This window comes from Pseudochaenichthys georgianus, chromosome 23 (genome assembly GCF_902827115.2).
Source record: "Pseudochaenichthys georgianus chromosome 23, fPseGeo1.2, whole genome shotgun sequence".
NCBI classification, from domain to species: domain Eukaryota; kingdom Metazoa; phylum Chordata; class Actinopteri; order Perciformes; family Channichthyidae; genus Pseudochaenichthys; species Pseudochaenichthys georgianus.
Window position 1 is genome coordinate 6,699,067 of NC_047525.1, and position 18,243 is coordinate 6,717,309.

The window sequence follows — 18,243 nt, forward strand, 5'->3', positions numbered from 1 at the left end:
GTTCTGTTTTAGGACCACTTTTATTCTCCATATATATTAACAGCGTAGGTGAAAATGTGGATGAAGCTACTTTACATTTTTATGCGGATGATACTGTGATGTATTGTGCAGGTCCCACCATTAAGGAGGCTGTTGTTAAATTACAGGCTGTTTTTAACACTATTCAGACTCAGTTCTCTGAATTAAAGCTTCTTTTAAATGTGGATAAAACCAAGGTAATGCTCTTTTCAAAAGCAAAAAAGACACCAGAGCCTGTTTTAGATATTGTAACTACGCAAGGAACAAAACTTGAAGTTGTTGCCTGTTACAAATACCTTGGTATCTGGCTTGATGATTGTCTCTCTTTTAAACTTCATGTCAATAACCTGCTAAAAAAACTGAGGGTTAGGCTAGGGTTCTTTTTCAGAAACAAGTCCTGTTTCTCGCTTGAGGCCAGGAAAAGGCTAGTCACTGTGACCTTTTTACCTGTGCTGGACTATGGGGATCTGGTCTATATGAATGCACCTGCCCATTGCCTGGTCAAGTTAGATGCTGCGTATCACAGTTCACTGAGATTTGTGACAAACTGTAAAGCATTAACCCATCACTGTACCCTGTATGCAAGGGCTGGTTTGCTTTCACTAACTGTACGGAGGCTCAGTCACTGGTACATTTTTATATACAAAGCCATGCTAGGGAAACTTCCATCTTATATCTGCTCCCTGATCTCACGGAGAATTGTAAGTGGCTACTGCCTGAGATCGAATGCTGTGGTTTTATTAAATGTGCCAACTGCTCGGACTGTCTTAGGGAAGACAGCTTTTAGATGCGCAGCTCCTCTGTCTTGGAATAGTCTGCAATTGAAATGGAAACTGAACAATCTGGTGCCACTAAATGTTTTTAAAGCTCGGTTGGATGCTAGTCAATCAGAAGCTATTGGTACCTGTTTATGTGGATAATTTTGTAAATGATGCTGGATGATGTCCTTTTGTTGATGCTTTTATGTTTCATGTGGAACTACTTGAACAGGTCTCCCTTGGAAACGAGATCAATGATCTCAATGGGATTTTATCTGTATAAATAAAGGTTTGAAATGAAATGAAATGAAATGTGGGCCGGTAGGATTTAGGTAAGCAAAAAAAAAAAGAGTGAGTGGCCGGAACACTTACAAATGTGGGCCGGTAGGATTTAGGCAAAAAAAAAGAACACACACAGCACCGGCCCACCGGGGAAACTCCCGGTATTCCCAATGGCCAGTCCGCCCCTGCCTGTAGAGATAAACTGTATGTATGCATGTCAAGGGGAAAACAGTGATTGACAGGTTATTATCGCCATTGTCCAGAGAGTCTATTAGTCTATGAGTCATTACAGGAGAACAGCTGATGTCTTTATCGAAGGGACCATTTCTATTTATCAGTCAATAATGCTTTCAATGAAACAGGCAGTTATGCTGGGTGTTGCACTGGGAATAAAACCCAGTAGGTGCATAGTGGCAAGCACTATAAGAGAATCAATGGAAAATGTTGATGCGCTTGCATTTTATTTGAAAATTGCACTTTTCCTAGAGCAATTTAAGCTTAAAAGCTGAAGTTTAAGTAAATTACAAATAATTTCCACAAGGGTTTCAGCGCACAATCCATTAAGTGGCTGCTTCATCTGCTAAAGAAGATCATTTCATTTGATCAAAAACTCCGGAGTAGAGACTGAATGGACCTATTTAGTCGTGGCACACAAGTCAACCCCCCTGTTCTGTCAAATCAACAGCATTGTGTCAGCAAATCTGCGTTATTGGCTTGTACTGTGAACTCAGTTAAGCGCAACAAACCATGCGGCGATATAATATTGGAAGAAACTGAAGTCGTACAGTTAATTGGGCAAGGTCCCTCAATACTGCTGGGTGTGTGAAAAACAGTTGATTAATCACTGTAGACATTATGTCACACTATTGATCATGGCTTAACAAAGCAATGATGTGACACTCGAGCGATAATGAGCATTCCTTTACCGTGATTAGTGTTACTTGAGGCCGGATCAATCCGGAATAATAACCATAATAGCAGTCAGCCATGCAGATCCATTGAGACGACAAAAAAAAGGCAACAAGAGGCAGTTTAAAAACATTTAATATCCAATTGAAATATATTCCAGTTTAGGTAAGAGCGCAACATTCCCGATATAAATAAGTAAAACCTTTATAAAAATGTTTCCTTTGAATTTCCAATGCCTCAGATTTTTTTAATGACATGTTTAACAAAGTAAAATATTTACGACGTCTTTAGAAGAATAAAACAGCATTGACAAATAACTGTAGATATTTTGTATAAGAATTATTTTGCCTTTTGTTAGCTGTACATTTACTTGTCATTTTACATGCTGGTTATTTTCACTATTAGAACAATACAAAAACAGGAAAAATATATTTTGTGTCTCTTTGTATGGGCTGCTGTTTTTCTGTCCGCTCTGTGAGCTGCAGTGATGTCTGTACTAAATGATGCTGTGAGAAACCTAGTCTGGCTGGTGGACACTTGGTGTATAACAGCATTGTGGAAGTGCATGTTCTACTATAGTTGCTTTGAACAGGCCTGTGAACTCCAAACAGTTACTATCGGATGCATTTATACATTCTTTGCTGATTATTATTGCTTTAAATCTCCATTTAGCCAATCATTTATTAAACATACCATCAATAGCAAAGTGTATTACTCCTGAAGAGAATTTCTGTAAATTGTTTTGTTTGGCAGACAAAACGTTCAGGAACTGTGGTATAAATGAGAAATCCTTTGAAATGACAAACTTGAGGGACAGTAAATGGTGTCAATAGTTTTCTGTGATGATGAAATCCCTTAAATCAAACTGAAATATTATCTAATCTCTAAAACCGTCAAATCATATAAGTGACAATCACTAAGAAAAACACAGGTTTAGATGTGACTAGTTCTCTGTGAGGTAGCGCAGGTTAATAATCTTCCAATCTTTAACATCAAGTTTGAGGGATACCGTCATTAAAATGATTCATTGTCATAATACAAATATTATTATTGTAACTAAAATACAAATGCAGATATGTATCAGATTCCTGAAAAAAGATAAACAAATCTAAATGACAATGTGTCATTTTAATCTTGATAAAAGAATTCGGATAGTAAAATATATTCCTTAAAATTCCTTTAGAAATCAAACTAGTAAGACCTTAACTTAAAAAAAAAAAAAAAGTAAATTAAATTCCAACACATTTTTGACAATATTTAGACATACTTACTTTTTCAAATGAACAGAAATGCTAGACATGTTTAACATGTTAAATATTAAAAGTGAAGTCAGGTTGAGATTTCCTTCTGCACTAGTTCTTAGACTAGGGAAGAAGCCTCTGATGGAGGAAAGACTACACCATTTTAAAAAAAAATACAATAAAAATGCAATGTTGCTACACTTAGTTAAACAAATAGTGCAGGGACCTACTTAATGCAAACACATTGGTAAACAGTGAGGCTGCAGCATGTTTTGTCTTGACTGAGTGAACTGGCTACATTTGACAGGCATGCGTAAACTGTATGGCTGTGTCTTATTTACGCCTCCGATTGAGAATGGAATTTTTCTCAGGTTTTTGATATGGTAACAAACTTGTTTATAATTTTTTATTATTAGCTGCGACTAACTGACTGGCTGTACAGTGCAGAAGAGTACAGTGAGTGTGTGTGTGATTGAACTCAAAGGAGGAAGTGGTACGTCCATATATGGTGAGAGCCTCACTGCTCTGGACAGGGTGTGTGTAGACAGAGGGTGTGAGGAGTCATCAGTACTTGCTGCTGGAGTCATTAGCAAAGCGGCTGATGTAGGCTTCATAGATGGAGTCCAGGAATGAGCTGTCACTCTGAAACACACGAGGCAGGGTCATTGAACTGTGCATGTGTGTGCATGTTTATTCGCACAAATACTGGACCATGGACATATGAAGTGCCACTGAGTGTCAGACACTCTTATTGTTTTTACCTGGATTAGATGCAGCATAGTGGCTTGCAGCTGGCTCCTGGACAGCACTCTGCCGTCCTGCTGCAGCGGGGGGGGGTCTGCAGACAGAGGGAGGGGCCGGGCAGTTCTCCTGGGACCCCGCTGACAACCCGCCACTAGACTTTGCCTGTGTGAACATACTGGGAGAGAGGAGCAGGTTGGGGGCCACAGTAGCTGGAATCCGCTGGGGGGAGATGACCTGGAGGAACAGGGACAGCTATTAGAACTCCTGGATAGGAATGTTGTTTTTTGCACCTTAATCAAGTGACAGCTATGAAAAGGGGGGACAGAGGGGATGAAATGCGGCAAATGGTCTCAGGCAGGATTCGAACCTGGGTCCTTAGCATGGGGACCAGTTGGTAGAGCTGGCATATTGTTAGTTGTTTAATACTCTCTGAATATCATTCTCACATTCTGCAAGGCCTTCCAGTTTGTCATATATTCATTTTTCTAAGTTTTTTTGTTTATTTTGTATATTTAAACGTGTTGTTAATACCTGTCCTTATTCCTTTTTAATGTTTAATCATTTTTTTTCTAAATTTTTCTTTTCTTTTCACAATCATTATCTTTTTTACAACTTATTTTTCTTATGTCATTGATGTTTGCACCACCTAACTCCCCAGCAAATTCCTTGTATGTGTAAACGTACCTGGCAATAAACTCCATTCTAAAAGTACACTTTTTTAGCAAGTGGTAAACAATTGAAGGACAACATCTCTCAGTACCTGAAACTGCAGCGCAGCCTTCTGACCCGCAGTGGCTGGGGCCTGGTTTTGGCCTACAACGGGGCCTACACCTGGACCTTGAGTGGGCCCCAGGAATCGAGGGGCCAGACCTGGGGAGGGTCGAGGGGGGTCATGGGAAGCCTGCTCCTGCTGGACCAGCTGCAGCTTCTGCAGGAGCTCATGAGGAGACACCACTCCAGTCATCTGGGAAGACAAACCTTCAGGAGAGAGCAGGAGGGGGACAACCATTAGAAATGATCTAAAAGCTCACACAGATACAACTGGCATATTGGAAGAGACATTTAAATATAGAAATTGCAATACATAAATGGTCGTTACCAGTGAGAATATGAAAAGAAAGGTCAACTCACATAACTTTGTTGATTAGAGGTATTCAATTAATCCTATGTAACAGTGGATTCATTATAACATATTACAAGAGCATGCAGAAACAGTGTAGTCTGTTAGTATACAGGGAACAATCACTTGGTGGATAATGGAAAATAGATTTGATTTACTTTAATGAGTTTTGGCTCTCGAGCTTCTCTAAAATTGTCAATCTCTAGAGTCAATTTAAAAGTTGACTCAGGCGTGTGTGGCACAAAACAAAAGCTTGAAAGTAACTGTTTATTGTTTTAAAGGAGAATATCATACCTTGTAAAGGATGAAGGACTTGGTCATTGGATACCTGAGATGGCAGCAAGCCTGGTTTGAAGAAAGAAAATATATTTAGCAATAAATGACTAATCATTTTATGATCTTATTAATTATATAACATTTCAATCTTGAATTTACCATGTGGTAGCCTAGTCAGTACATTGTCATACTGCTGACTCACGATATTGGATAAAAGATGTCCCACCTGCTGCCTGTACAGATGGAGCTGCCTGGCTGTAGAACAGCTGCTGGCTTGGTTGTGCTTGAAGGTGGGAACACGACACGGGACCCCCCATCCCTGGCTGAGGGGGGAGATGGGGGATCTGCTGCAGAGGAGGGAGGGAGAAGGGGAGAGGCTGCTGGGTTTGGAAAAGTCTCTTGATGGGGTCCGCTTGAAGCTGCTGCTGAAGCTGCTGTTGCTGCTGAAGCTGCTGGTGATGAAGGTGCTGCTGTTGGTGAAGATGATGGTACATGTGGTGATGGTGGTGGTCCAGTGGCACCCCGTTGTCACACAGCCTGTTCTCGGGGGATTCTGAGACGGTCTGAAGCACCCCCCCCACCACCCCGACTCCTCTCTGTCCCTGCATCAGTTTCTGGATGGCAGGGCAGTGCTGCTGTTGCTGCTCCAGCTGAGGATGATGATGCTGCTGCTGCTGAGGATGATGATGATGATGGGCGCCGGTAGGATTTGGCAACAATCCCACCACATTTCCTCCATGTTCTCCAATCACAGCCCTGAGCGCTCCATCTGAACACGCTACCATGGCGACGTTCACTCCCTGGTTGGGCACACTTTTGTTCACTGAATCGTCGTATTTCAGCGACCGGGCTACAGGAGGACGGGTGAACTTTCCTGTGGATGGTCTTGTCCCGGGCGAGGCCAGAGGGGAGACTGGCTCAGGTTTAGGTGAGTGTTGCTTCTGAGACCCAAAAAGAGTAGCCAGAGAGAGAGGCTTGGGTGCAGCACTGTCACCGTCCTGGATGAGACCAACAGGGAAGGGTTCAGTGAGCATGAGAGGTAAGAACTGGGAGGGGTACTAACTATGATGTGGCATAAAGTATTAATAATATTATTATTAGTTTGAATTTTTTGTGCAACCAGTGTTAGTGACAGCTATAAAAGGGAAGGACCGATGGGATGAAAAGCAGCACATGGTCCTGCGCTGGATTAAAACCCAGGACCTCCACTTTGGGACCAAGCCCCAGTACATGGTCAGCTCCACCAAGAGAGCTATACGACACCCCAAGCATAGAGTATTTTTAACATATTAGGCCAACTACCAAAGTCGTTAAATTACAATAAAATACCGTTATTGAGGACTGGATTTAATAATGTTGATACTGAGTTGTAATCCTGGTATTAATTGTGTGTGTACCATTTGATTTAGACTGTACATCACAGGTGTTATTACAAATGCAGCATTTCCACTGCATAGCACAGCTCAGCTCTACTCAACTCGATTTTGAGTCTTCCAACAGCAAAAGTTGTGGATATATCCAATCTTTATTCCAGACTCAGGTCCATATCACATACAAAAAGACAAAACACACATCAATAGTGTACCTGTGATTCTTTTTTTTTGTAAAACCTCAGGTTTCCAAGCAACCTGAGCCTCAAAAGAAGGTGGCGTTAAATCACTTCAGACCACTGATTGCTCTGAGCAAATCACCAACACTGCAAAATGATATATCTTGAATGATCACATTTTTAAATAACCAAACCACCATATAAAGCGACTGCAGTTTTAATGTTTTCACTTAAAGGTCACCTATCATGCTATTTTTAGGCAATAGCAGAGGTCTCAGATATATACACATGTCTATGAAGTGTTTTGCTCAAAATACCAAACAGATCATCCATTGTAGCCATGCCTCATATCCCTCCGTTTCAGCCCTGTTACTAAAGTGCTGATTCTGGGTATAAAGCTTTTTTTAAAGAAAAAAGAGGGGGCGGAGCTTATGCCTGCTCATGCGGGACCCAGCAGATACTGTCTATGCTGCGGTGATGACACACCATATCATGTTCCAAACCACATCAAGGATTCTTTCTGAAACAGTATTGAGCTCAAATGCTTCTTCTCTTGCGGGTTTACCACAAGGAGAGTTCCTTTTATTTAGCTCTGAGTGTTAGCGATGCTTGCTAATGTAAACAATAGGGATGGGTATCGTTAAGGTTTTAACGGTACTACTACTTTTATCAATACCGCTTATCGGTCCGGTCTTTTAACGGTACTCTTATCGGTTCTTTTGGAGAAAAAAACAAGGTAAACTAACTAAACAAATTGTGAACAAAACTAACATTTCTTTTTATTTAAATTAAATAAATAATATTTCACATAAAAAGAAACAACAATGCTTTAACAAATCGTATTAAATAATGTGATGACAGAATAGCTGAAACTTTAACAAAATAAATAACTAAATAACTAATCATTAACCCATGTTTGTATCATGTAGTTAACTCCGTGTGGTGCTGCTAGCATACATAACACCTGACGTGGAAACGTTACTCGTGGACGGGGGGGCTACAGAGCTACTAGAAAGACAGTCCAACCCGGTGCATTCCTCCGTCTGAATGTGGTGCACTTTTGCTAAAAGTTTAGATAAATTGCTCGTGTTACCGCCCTTACATGCTACATTCTTATTGCACTATTGGTAACGAGGATTGTCCACATCGACACGGGTAAAGTTGAACCACACCTCAGAGCGCCTTCTCTCCGCCATCTCTTCCATGTGTGTGTGTTGCTGCATGTAGCAGCTGAGCAGCTGCGTGTGTGTAAACTGCCCCGCCCCCTCGCAAGCAGGCGGGGGAGAGAGAGATCTCTCGTCTGGATTGGAAAGATCGAAAATACTAAAAATAATCATAGAAGCATTTTGCAGTCTTATTGCATATTAGAAACGGAATTGGCGACACTAAAACTGCAATATAATGTTTGTGTAGCAATAATACATATGATATGACAAACATTTTTTCCATGTCTCCAGTACCGATAAAAAGACTGATAACGTCGGAGCTTAACGGTACCACAGTCTTTAATAATTGAGCCCCGGGGGCCGTTTCATACCGGGGCTCGGTACCCATCCCTAGTAAACAAAGACAATATTACGTCGGGCATTGTTTCTGATAGTGCCGTGGGTCCACCATCCGATACTACGTCATATCTGCAGCAAATCTGGATCAGCTCCGTTGTTCCCCCGTTTTTAGAGATTTGCGCACGGAGGAAAAGAGAGAGGGGTTTTATTTTCTGACACTTTGTGAGTTCCCTGACGCACCGGGGACACATACTTATGTATAAAAGACATCCAAAAGTGCATTTTGCATGATAGGAGACCTTTAAGATGGTGTCATGGCAGTTTCATACAGTGTCACTATTGGCAGTGGAAAACTGAATATATAAAAGCACAATAGCCAAAGTGAGGCGAGTTGATCATGCATTGGAAATGATAAAAATGGCATCATCAAGAAAAAGAAGATGGACTGAATGCAACCCCGAATAAAACAGGGAGCCGCTGTGGGTGTTTACCTGAATGATGGGTTTAACAGGTATGGGTTTGATCAGGTTGGGGTTTCCATAAATAACATTGCTGCCACCAATCTCCTTTGGCTCTGACGAAGACTGCATGCAGAGAGGATGCAGGGAGTAAAACAAAAATGAAAAAGAAAGTGAGAGAGATACGAAACCAGAGACAGACTGGGACCAAAAGGCTCTGAGATGATTATGAACAATAACGTAAACGTGCCAATCTAATCCAAAAAGTGTTTAATGCCAAAATATGTATCTGTGATGTCCTGTATGCATACAGTCTTTTGTATTCCTACCTTGTCATACTCTGTGCGTGCTTTGGTCAACATCTGGATGATGTCCACAGACTTTGCTTCACTTCCTCCCACTCTCACTCCTCCCAGTACTCCTCCCAGAACTTCTCCTAGTACCCCTCCTCCAATGACTCCTCCTCTTCCGCCTGGGGACAACCATCCACCCTGAGACTGAGCCAGGGTCTGCTCCTGCTGGGTCAGACTATACACACACACACACACCATGTGAGAATACATACAGATCCATAAAAAGAAGCAGTAAGGCGAGTACTAAGGATAAGTGTTTAACTTTTACAGCTAATATGTTTTAAGCCAAGATAAAATAAACATTCTCTCACTCTGGGAGCCAAACTCATTCAAACATAATGCGACAGTCATTTGTTTGCTCTTAGGCCCAGACACAGATCCATTAATAAACTAACGTAGTCTCCATGGTGCAGACTAAGATATAAAACAAACTCTCCCAGCCAAGGAGGCTGACAGTAAATAACTCACTAGTCCTTGTTTAGCGGACCAAATCAATATGTCTTCCTTAACTGCTGTATACATATATGTTGTGGTTGTACAAGCACTTACATCTTCATCCTCTGAGCAATACGTTGACAGTCCTCCTTATCATAGAACCAAATGCCATGGATAACCACTGGGGGAGGGGGAAGAAAGGGAAGGGGGGGCAGAGAGGAAGAGAAGTCAACTCTTAAAACAAAAATGTCCTCAAAGTTCCCAGTCTGGAGTAAGTGCCCCAGTTGAGATGCATGATGACATTTGAAATGCAACAGCCAGTTAGGTCAGCAGAGAACAAAACGAGGTTTCAGACCTGCAATGAAAGTACGTACGAGCATGCTGTCGTACAAATCTGCTGCAACCAACACGGGCCTGACAGACATGCAAATGGTGTATTATTAGCCCTGCTGGGTTTAGACCCAGGGTTTCGAATGAGTCATTTCCCGATGGGGACAGAAGAAAACGGTGCCATTACACAGTGAAACATGGGCCCCTGGCGTCTCCTGAACAACATAAACACGGTCAACAGGGGATGAAAAGGGGAAACAGTGAAAGTAATTGTCCACAGGATTTAAACAGCAGCGAGCAAGAAGGATGCATTACAATACACAGGGACTCGTTTTTTACAATTGCACTGCCTGCTAAAAGCATACGGTGAGTGGTTGCGTAATAATTCAATTCAGGCAGTGAGTGAGAGAGACTCAGATTTTGCCAATAATATTAGAAATAAAAGAAGAATATTTTTTGTCACATGAGGAACCAGATTTTTTTTTTTACAGAAACACAACTTTTCTGGGTAAATGGTAAATGGACTGTACTTATATAGCGCTTTATCCAGTCTTTAGGACCCCTCAAAGCGCTTTACACACTACATGTCGTTCACCCATTCACACCCATTCATACAGACCAGTGTACCTTACTCTAGGAACTAACATTCATACACACACACACCGTTGGCCATGCCATCGGGAGCAACTCAGGGTTAAGTATCTTGCCCAAGGATACATCGACATGTTGACTGCACAGGCTGGATCGAACCCACAACCTTGAAAGACGACCGCACTCCCTCGCAGCCACAGTTGCCCTAAGGTATAACAACTTGTTTCCCTTTTCTTTTTTATTCCATTTGAACACACACAGCCTGTATACAATACAGACTACAGTGGAACAAATTTAATTATTCAATGGCTCTGTTTATTACTTACGAGTAAATGTGTCCCAAATCAATTTGAGTCTATAGCCAAAGTGCTGAGGTATGATACCCAGCCCTTATTCAGACAGCAGGACATTACACCACACCTCAACACACTTACTCAAGAAAAGATAAGGCCAATCCTAACAAGGCCAGGAGAACAGAGTGGGACAGAGTTACCACCACACTCCTATCAAACATACATTCCCATACACACAGACAGAAATACACCCGCACACTTGGCTACAAATGAGGTTGGATAAGCCACTGAGGTCAGTACACACACACACACACACACACACACACACACACACACACACACACACACACACACACACACACACACACACACACACAGTGGGACAGAGTTACCACCACAGTCCACACACACACACGGAGAACAGAGTGGGACAGAGTTACCACCACACCACACACACACACACACACACACAACACACAAACACACACACACACCACAACACACACAACACACAACACACACACACACACACACACACAACACACACACACACAACCACACACACAACCACACACAACACCCACACACACACACACACACCACACAACACACACACACACCACACACACACACACACCACCACACACACACACCACACACACCACACACACACACACAACACACACACACACAACAGCCTGGGAAAGTCAGCCCAGTACCAAATAAGTAACTGCAGTGGGAGCCTGTCTGCTGGAGTCAGAGCTGCTTAGTGCTCACTGGGGATGAGACTGTTTGACAGAGAGAGCTGGACTGCGCTGGACAATTGAGAAAAATGTAGAGGATGTAAAATCCGTCGACGAGAACCTGTAACGATATACAGATACAAGACGAGCCCTGCCTCACCCCAACTAAAAGACAAAGATAGAAGAACAAGAATACGACATGATAATTGTTCATTAGAGGACACTATCACACTTGCTTTGAGCTGCACTGACCTGCCAGAAGTCTAAACCTCAACAAGATAGAACTCCCCTCAGAGTGAGATACAGTGAGAGAGGGATAGAGAGCGAGTGGGAGGAGTACAACCAGTAGCACCAACTAAAAAAAAGTGGCTGTGATTACACTTGCAAAAAAGAGGGAAAAGGTTCTAGTGAACAACACTGGAGACTGACAGAGAGGAAGAAAGGCAGAGGGACATCTGCATGGAAGAAGAGAAGCAGAGGTCCTGACAGAGTGCACTGGACAGCAAGATGAGCAGAAGGATGACCAAAGACTGAGACCAATGTAAGGAAACTAACCAAGGAATGTCCATTCCGAACATGACAGCATTTCATTTTGAGCAAGACGTATTGGGAACCTCTGCAACCTACACTCTAATGTACTTTGTGTGACCTTGGACCCTTCAAATCCTCTGAGAGTACAACGAACCAGCCACACAGCGAGCAGTGGCACGTGTGATGTCTGCTGTAGATCTACAGTCCCTCTCTGACGGGACTCCAGTGGGACTTGCTTGCGCAACATTATTTTAGTACGACTTTGTTTGAGATTTTTTTAAGTTTGGAAAGCAGCACTTCAACCTGTCGTGTTCTGTCGTAATGACTCAGATGGGATTTCCAAAGAAGACATTTTCAGTTACATCTGATGTATATGTCTTGCGCAGCCACATCACATTTCCCCAGATGTTTTAATGCGCTTTGACTATACAGCCATTGTGTCTGGCTTTAATCCAAACTGCACTCCTGGGACTACTCACGGAATACTTTTGTTTTGTTTAGCTTCAGTGTAGTTAGAAATGAACACACGTTTGTTAGCATCTGTGTGTTCCGAGATGGATTAGGTTTCTGCAGATTGTGATCAGTTGTGTTGGGAGAGCTCTGCGCATCAGTCACGAGGAACACTGTTGATATTCTTTCACATTATATTTAGTTTACTGGAGGTTTGTCACGAGGAAGGTGCTCCTACTGAAACGCACATCCATGCTTGGAATTGGTGTTGTCAGAGAGGAACCACAACTTCCTTTGTTTGTAGGAATAGAATTCACGGCATCGGAGGAGATAAATATTGAGATTTACTGAAACTTATCTAAGACATTGTTACAGCTCCTTCTTGGCGGCATAACTGCAGGTACATTCAGTTCTAATGAGGCATTGCTACAGTGGGACAGCTGGATGTGCACTGCCTGACCTGGATACACAGGACATTTACACATCCTTTGCTTCTGGAGAGGACACATCTCCTCAGAGGGAGGGTCACATCACTTCCACTGAACGTTCGACTGATAAGATATTACTGGAGCTGCGATCTCAAGAATAATCTCAGAATCTTCAGGTTCAAGAGAAGCTCAAAGAGGCCATTACTACCAGACCGTGAGGCTCCTGAGAGACCAGAAGAAGAACCATGCTGAGGGGCCTGTTTCAGAGGAAACCCAAACATGAGAGGCTGGAGGAGGAACCTGAGGTCAGATTTAAAGGCTCCATGGTGACAGAGACAGATCTGGGATATACATACGTCCGACCTGGAGGTAAGACTGTCCACACACCCCGGAGACATGTTTAGTGCTAATGTTAGCCTCATCAGTGTCACATGTAATTGGTGTAATAACAATACAATTAGGTCTTTAACTAACGATGATGTACATGATCCATCAATCTTCTGATTAATTAACTGATAAATATTTTTCTAGAAATTGTCAGAAAAATGATCTAAGTGCAAATCACACTTTTTCAAAGGCCTTAGTATTTAAATTACTTTTATAATTGATTTATTAATTTTATCAAAATACTGAAATGGCACGCAATAACACAATCGAAGAAGTGTTAATATTTGTCAAAATACCTACATACTTAAAAATACTGATTACTAAATTTTGATTAAATACTACTAAAGTTGCCTTGCCATTGACTATTGATTATTCTAAAAAGAGTTCCGCTCTTCACTTAATAAACAGAATTGAACACCTTTGGGCTCTAGAAAATGAAACCATCCGTAGCATTGATTTGGTTCCCAACTGCTGTGCAGTATATTACAAAGTCTGGATGAATGTGTCATGAGAAGTATGGCATGAAATACCATATGACTATATGCCCTGCACATAAACTATGAGTCAAACTGTGAAGTGTAACCTCAACTTGTAGGAGCATGTTGAAGACTAGGGGGTCAACACCCTGTTCAGATAATGGGCCCAAAACTATTCTTGTGAATGTAGGTGTCTATATAAAAGGAATGTAAACGCCTGTGTGCTGGGATATTGGCCAGAGGAAACAGAAATGGCTCAGACTAAAGTTCTCTTCTCTAAATCTTGCCCTGTTCTGTGGTATATCTCCGCATTTATTTTAAGCATGGAGTGCCACTTTGTGCCAACTGCCATTCCAGGAAGTAACGGCGGCACTGAGAGCTACATGTTTGTCTAATGATAAGATTCCACGACCCCTCGCTCACAGAGGTCACGATACAGCGGGACTGGCAGCATATCCAAAAGCCTGGGGCCTAAATAGATCCGTTGTTAGCAAGGGAAAAATATCTTAACCATGATGTGTTCCTGTTGGTACAGAAAATAATCCTTTACCGCACAGATACCATCATCTCGTTAACCCTCACGTCTCTCAGGGCAGGTGATGTTATGCTAGCTGACTCAATTTGATCCTGTATCAGCATAGTTGAGAAATGATTTAGGATCCAACAATCTTAGTGAATCACAGCATTTATGGTGATACAAATCTGTCACAAGGTAACCATACGGAATCTATCCTTATTTGGGTGCTTTATTATCCATCTCAAATCAGTGTAATTGGCTGGAGCCAATGACCTTTAGGTTAGCTACGTACTCATCCCTGCCCATTTTTTCATTTTATCAAGAGAAAATAGTCCACAAGAGCTGTGATTACTGGTTTAAGAATTGTCAGTTAGCTATTCTTTTGCAGTTTATTCCCCATTACTAATGCATTGACTACATCTAGAGGCCAGTTTTATCACGGCCTTCATTGTGTCCTTAGTGCATTTAACATGGATCTAAAACGGTATAAAGAGGTCAACGAGAGAATTTTATGTCATTCACATTAATTCACTGAGCCTTCTGGATTCTTGATAATGGCTGTGTTGTATTTGTGTGTAGGACTAATTCAGTTAGGGGATCAAAGCAAGCAAGTAATCTACTGGTATCTAAACACAGCATTCCACCTGCCTCTTACTGAGCCTGACAGAGAGTGTGAGAGCACTGCAGGGGGGGTTAGGGTTTGTCTGTGGGTCTGTGTGTGTCAGCGATTCCTGAGTGAGTGTGTGTTTATATTATCAAGGACTGTTGTGCTGTATCTATCTCTGCTGGCTGGTTTTATAGTGCTGTCAGTCCCTGTGTGTGCGTGTGCGTGTGCGTGTGTGTGTGTGTGTGTGTGTGTGTGTGTGTGTGTGTGTTGTGTGTGTGTGTGTGCCAGATGTAGGTCTCAGAGGGAGACTGGCTGATAGATTTGGAGTCACCACAATACCTCTGCTCCTTATAAGGAACTAACTGTGTACACTCACATGAACAGCATGCTACATGCTACATACACACTTTGGTGTGTTGTTATCGGAAATGATAATCTATATAACTTCCTCCCGTACATAAGAAGCTGATGTGATCACCAGGCCATTAAAGATACATAGATTTGTTTTTATAAATTGTAATGTTGTTCCTAGTTATTCTCTTTTTGTTTATGTATTTTCTGGTTAGGCTGTCTCTCTGTCTAGCGTTTGTTTACCCAAATTCCCCATGTGTCATTGTCTCCATCTTTCAATAGGTACTCTCACTGTGTCTAGTTCTTCAAATTATTTAGTCTATGTGGCTAGTTTTGGTATTAAGTCATTTATGTCTGCACGGTCTGAGACTGTCTGTCCAACACTAATGTAACTGACCGTGTATAACAACACTTTTAGTTTTTTTATTAAGGATACAGTGAGCTTCACAGAAAGTGGCTGGACAAGAAAAAACGGTCAGCTATGACACACACTAATAAGTATGATTCACTGCAAAGATATCACACTTAAAGGTGGGGTAGGTAATTTTGGAGAAACCAGCTCGAGTGCGCTAGAATTTGAAAATACACAACCGGGAAAAATCTGCCACTTTCTTAGAGAGTCCCTCCTCCAACACACACGAACGCGCACATGACCAATGAGGGCACGAGATAAGTTTGTGCACAGATGGAAGGCTGACAGGCAGGTAGGCCATCAGTTACTTTAGCCGGGCCGGCTCAAATGATTGGTCGTGCTTTTTACAGTACTACGGCTTCCACAGATGCGTTTTTTTATGGATTTATTGTCAAAGCACTTAAGATATTCATTGCTATCGGGATGTTGAGAGCATTCCATGGAATATAACAAAAAGTGTTTCTGAAATAAATTACATACCCCACCTTTAAAAGGGAAATGGGTTTAATAATACACAAACAGTGTTTGCGCAGACGATGTGCTCAACAGCTGTTAGTTACAAACTGTGTCAGACAAACAACATGTATCAAGGCAGATATCAGAATTGTGTATCTGGGGCACTTATTTCTTACATCGTGCATTGCGGTAAAGCAGGAAGGGGTGCTGCAGCTGGAAGTCCAGGTCTTTGGTGATTGGCTCTGTCAAGTTCTCCATACTGAGTCTGTTCATAATTGTGAAACCATGCCTGGGAGACGCCAGTCTGAAATACAAAGATACTGATGAAAATATCATGCACAACTTCAAATAAGAGATACTTAAGTTAGGCCATAGTCTGCCGTATTCACATATTACACATAATCAGTTCTGTTAAAAAATGTAATATGAAAAAAGTTTAAATAAAACCCTCTTATCCTCATGTTTACAATACGAGCTTAAGAAAATTCCCAACCAAGATGTACTAAGAAGTGCACATAAGTAATATTTGGAATAGAAAATCTCTATTAACCAGGATTTCAGAGTCAAGCATCAATCAATATACCTTGTGTAGATAAATAGAGTGCCTTCAACCTCGGTCTTCTCCTAAAAAACACAGAAGCAAAAACAATTGTTCAGTCACTGAGGACAACATGTTACATTTTCAAATAAGCAAAAGACCAAGCAGTTGAATGACAGTTTCCTGAGGCACACATTGTGACAACAACTCCTTTAAAATACGTGTTTGTTGCTCTGGAGGAAACAGTTTATAATTACATATAATCTAGTGCTACATTATTCCAGGGAAATCAAATAAAACATATCACATTTTTGCATTTGTTGAAATCCCTCAACTTAATGCTATAACTTTAGTTGGGGTAAATCACGTCCAGTGACAAAGCGCGCCTATCAGGGACGATGTCGAAGCTAAGCTAAGTTAGCATATCAACCATAGATATTAACCAAAGTTACGGCTTACCCACTCATTTGCCCTGTTGTTATAAGTATACAGGGCAACTTGGCTGGCCACGTCCACAATGTCATTGATGTACGGGTCTTGCCGCTGCAGAGCTGCCAGACTGATGTCCAGTCCTTTAGCGGTGAGGCAGCTACTGCTCCCGGCTGAAGTAGCTGTCATTGTTCCCAATGTAGAAGTTAGCTCGATACCTAGCTTCAGCGGCTAACGAGTCACAGGAAGATCCGATAAAAACCTAACCAACAGCTAAGCAAAAGATAAATTAAATTGGTAACTGAGCGGTAGATTGTTCTGCAACTTAAGACCTGTACATTACAAAAGAACAGTTATCGAGGGCTAACTGCCATGAGTGAGTTTCTCAACGGCCATGTTTTGCCAGAGAGATTGTAAACAACCAGACATGAGTAGCAGCGCAACAGGGAGATTTCAGCCTTACCAATCAACTTGGAAAAATCGATGGTGAATTACTGCCGCGCCAACTGTAGGGATTTCTACTTTCTTCAACTAATTAATGATAATATCAGAAGAAACATGTCCATGTACCAAAAGTTAAGGTATGTAACTCAACATTTTTTAACGGGGTGTTTGGGCTGTCCTCCGTATTAGTGCTTACTTGAATATGCTTTGGGACATGTAAGAAGACACAAACAATGTAGCTGGGTCCCTTATAATGTAGGGACATAAAGCTATCCTGTTTGATTCTTTTTTAAACTTTATTTTTCTCTCACTTCTCGCCATGCACGTAAGCAACTGATGATTTCCCTTTGTCTTTCTTTTTTGTTGTAAATATGCACATATCTGATTGTAACACAAACAGTGATGCTGACTGATGATGTCTCCCATTCCTCACTCAGTGACACTTCCTATGTAATGCACTAGGGGCATCAAAGGGATGGATAACACACACTTCCCTGCTCTGTTACTCGGCATTGGTCAGAAATAAACTGAAAGCCCTTGTGTGTGAAATGTGTGCGTGAATCCCCCAAGAGTGTTGTCTCATGGGGAAAGCCTATGAAAGAGCAGTAACAT

At 41.7% G+C, this 18,243-nt stretch overlaps 2 protein-coding genes across 3 annotated transcripts in view; one reads left to right on the forward strand and one right to left on the reverse strand.

The window, feature by feature from the left end:
• Positions 1-2,085: 2,085 nt before the first annotated feature.
• Positions 2,086-17,598, reverse strand: dcp1b (decapping mRNA 1B). Its single transcript, XM_034112574.2, is given in 12 exon segments — positions 2,086-3,850; positions 3,970-4,041; positions 4,043-4,186; positions 4,713-4,930; positions 5,367-5,417; positions 5,575-6,346; positions 8,894-8,986; positions 9,190-9,388; positions 9,763-9,829; positions 16,397-16,524; positions 16,804-16,844; positions 17,218-17,598. Coding segments are annotated over 12 exon segments (2,022 nt in total). The 5' UTR covers positions 17,377-17,598; the 3' UTR covers positions 2,086-3,772.
• Positions 11,569-18,243, forward strand: part of cacna1c (calcium channel, voltage-dependent, L type, alpha 1C subunit) — a 256,189-nt gene continuing 249,514 nt past the window's right edge. For both annotated transcript variants that reach the window (XM_071201832.1, XM_071201831.1), the window contains exon 1: positions 11,569-13,383. In XM_071201832.1, the coding sequence (XP_071057933.1) occupies positions 13,260-13,383 (124 nt within the window). In that variant the 5' untranslated portion in view covers positions 11,569-13,259. The remainder of the gene's footprint in view (positions 13,384-18,243) is intronic.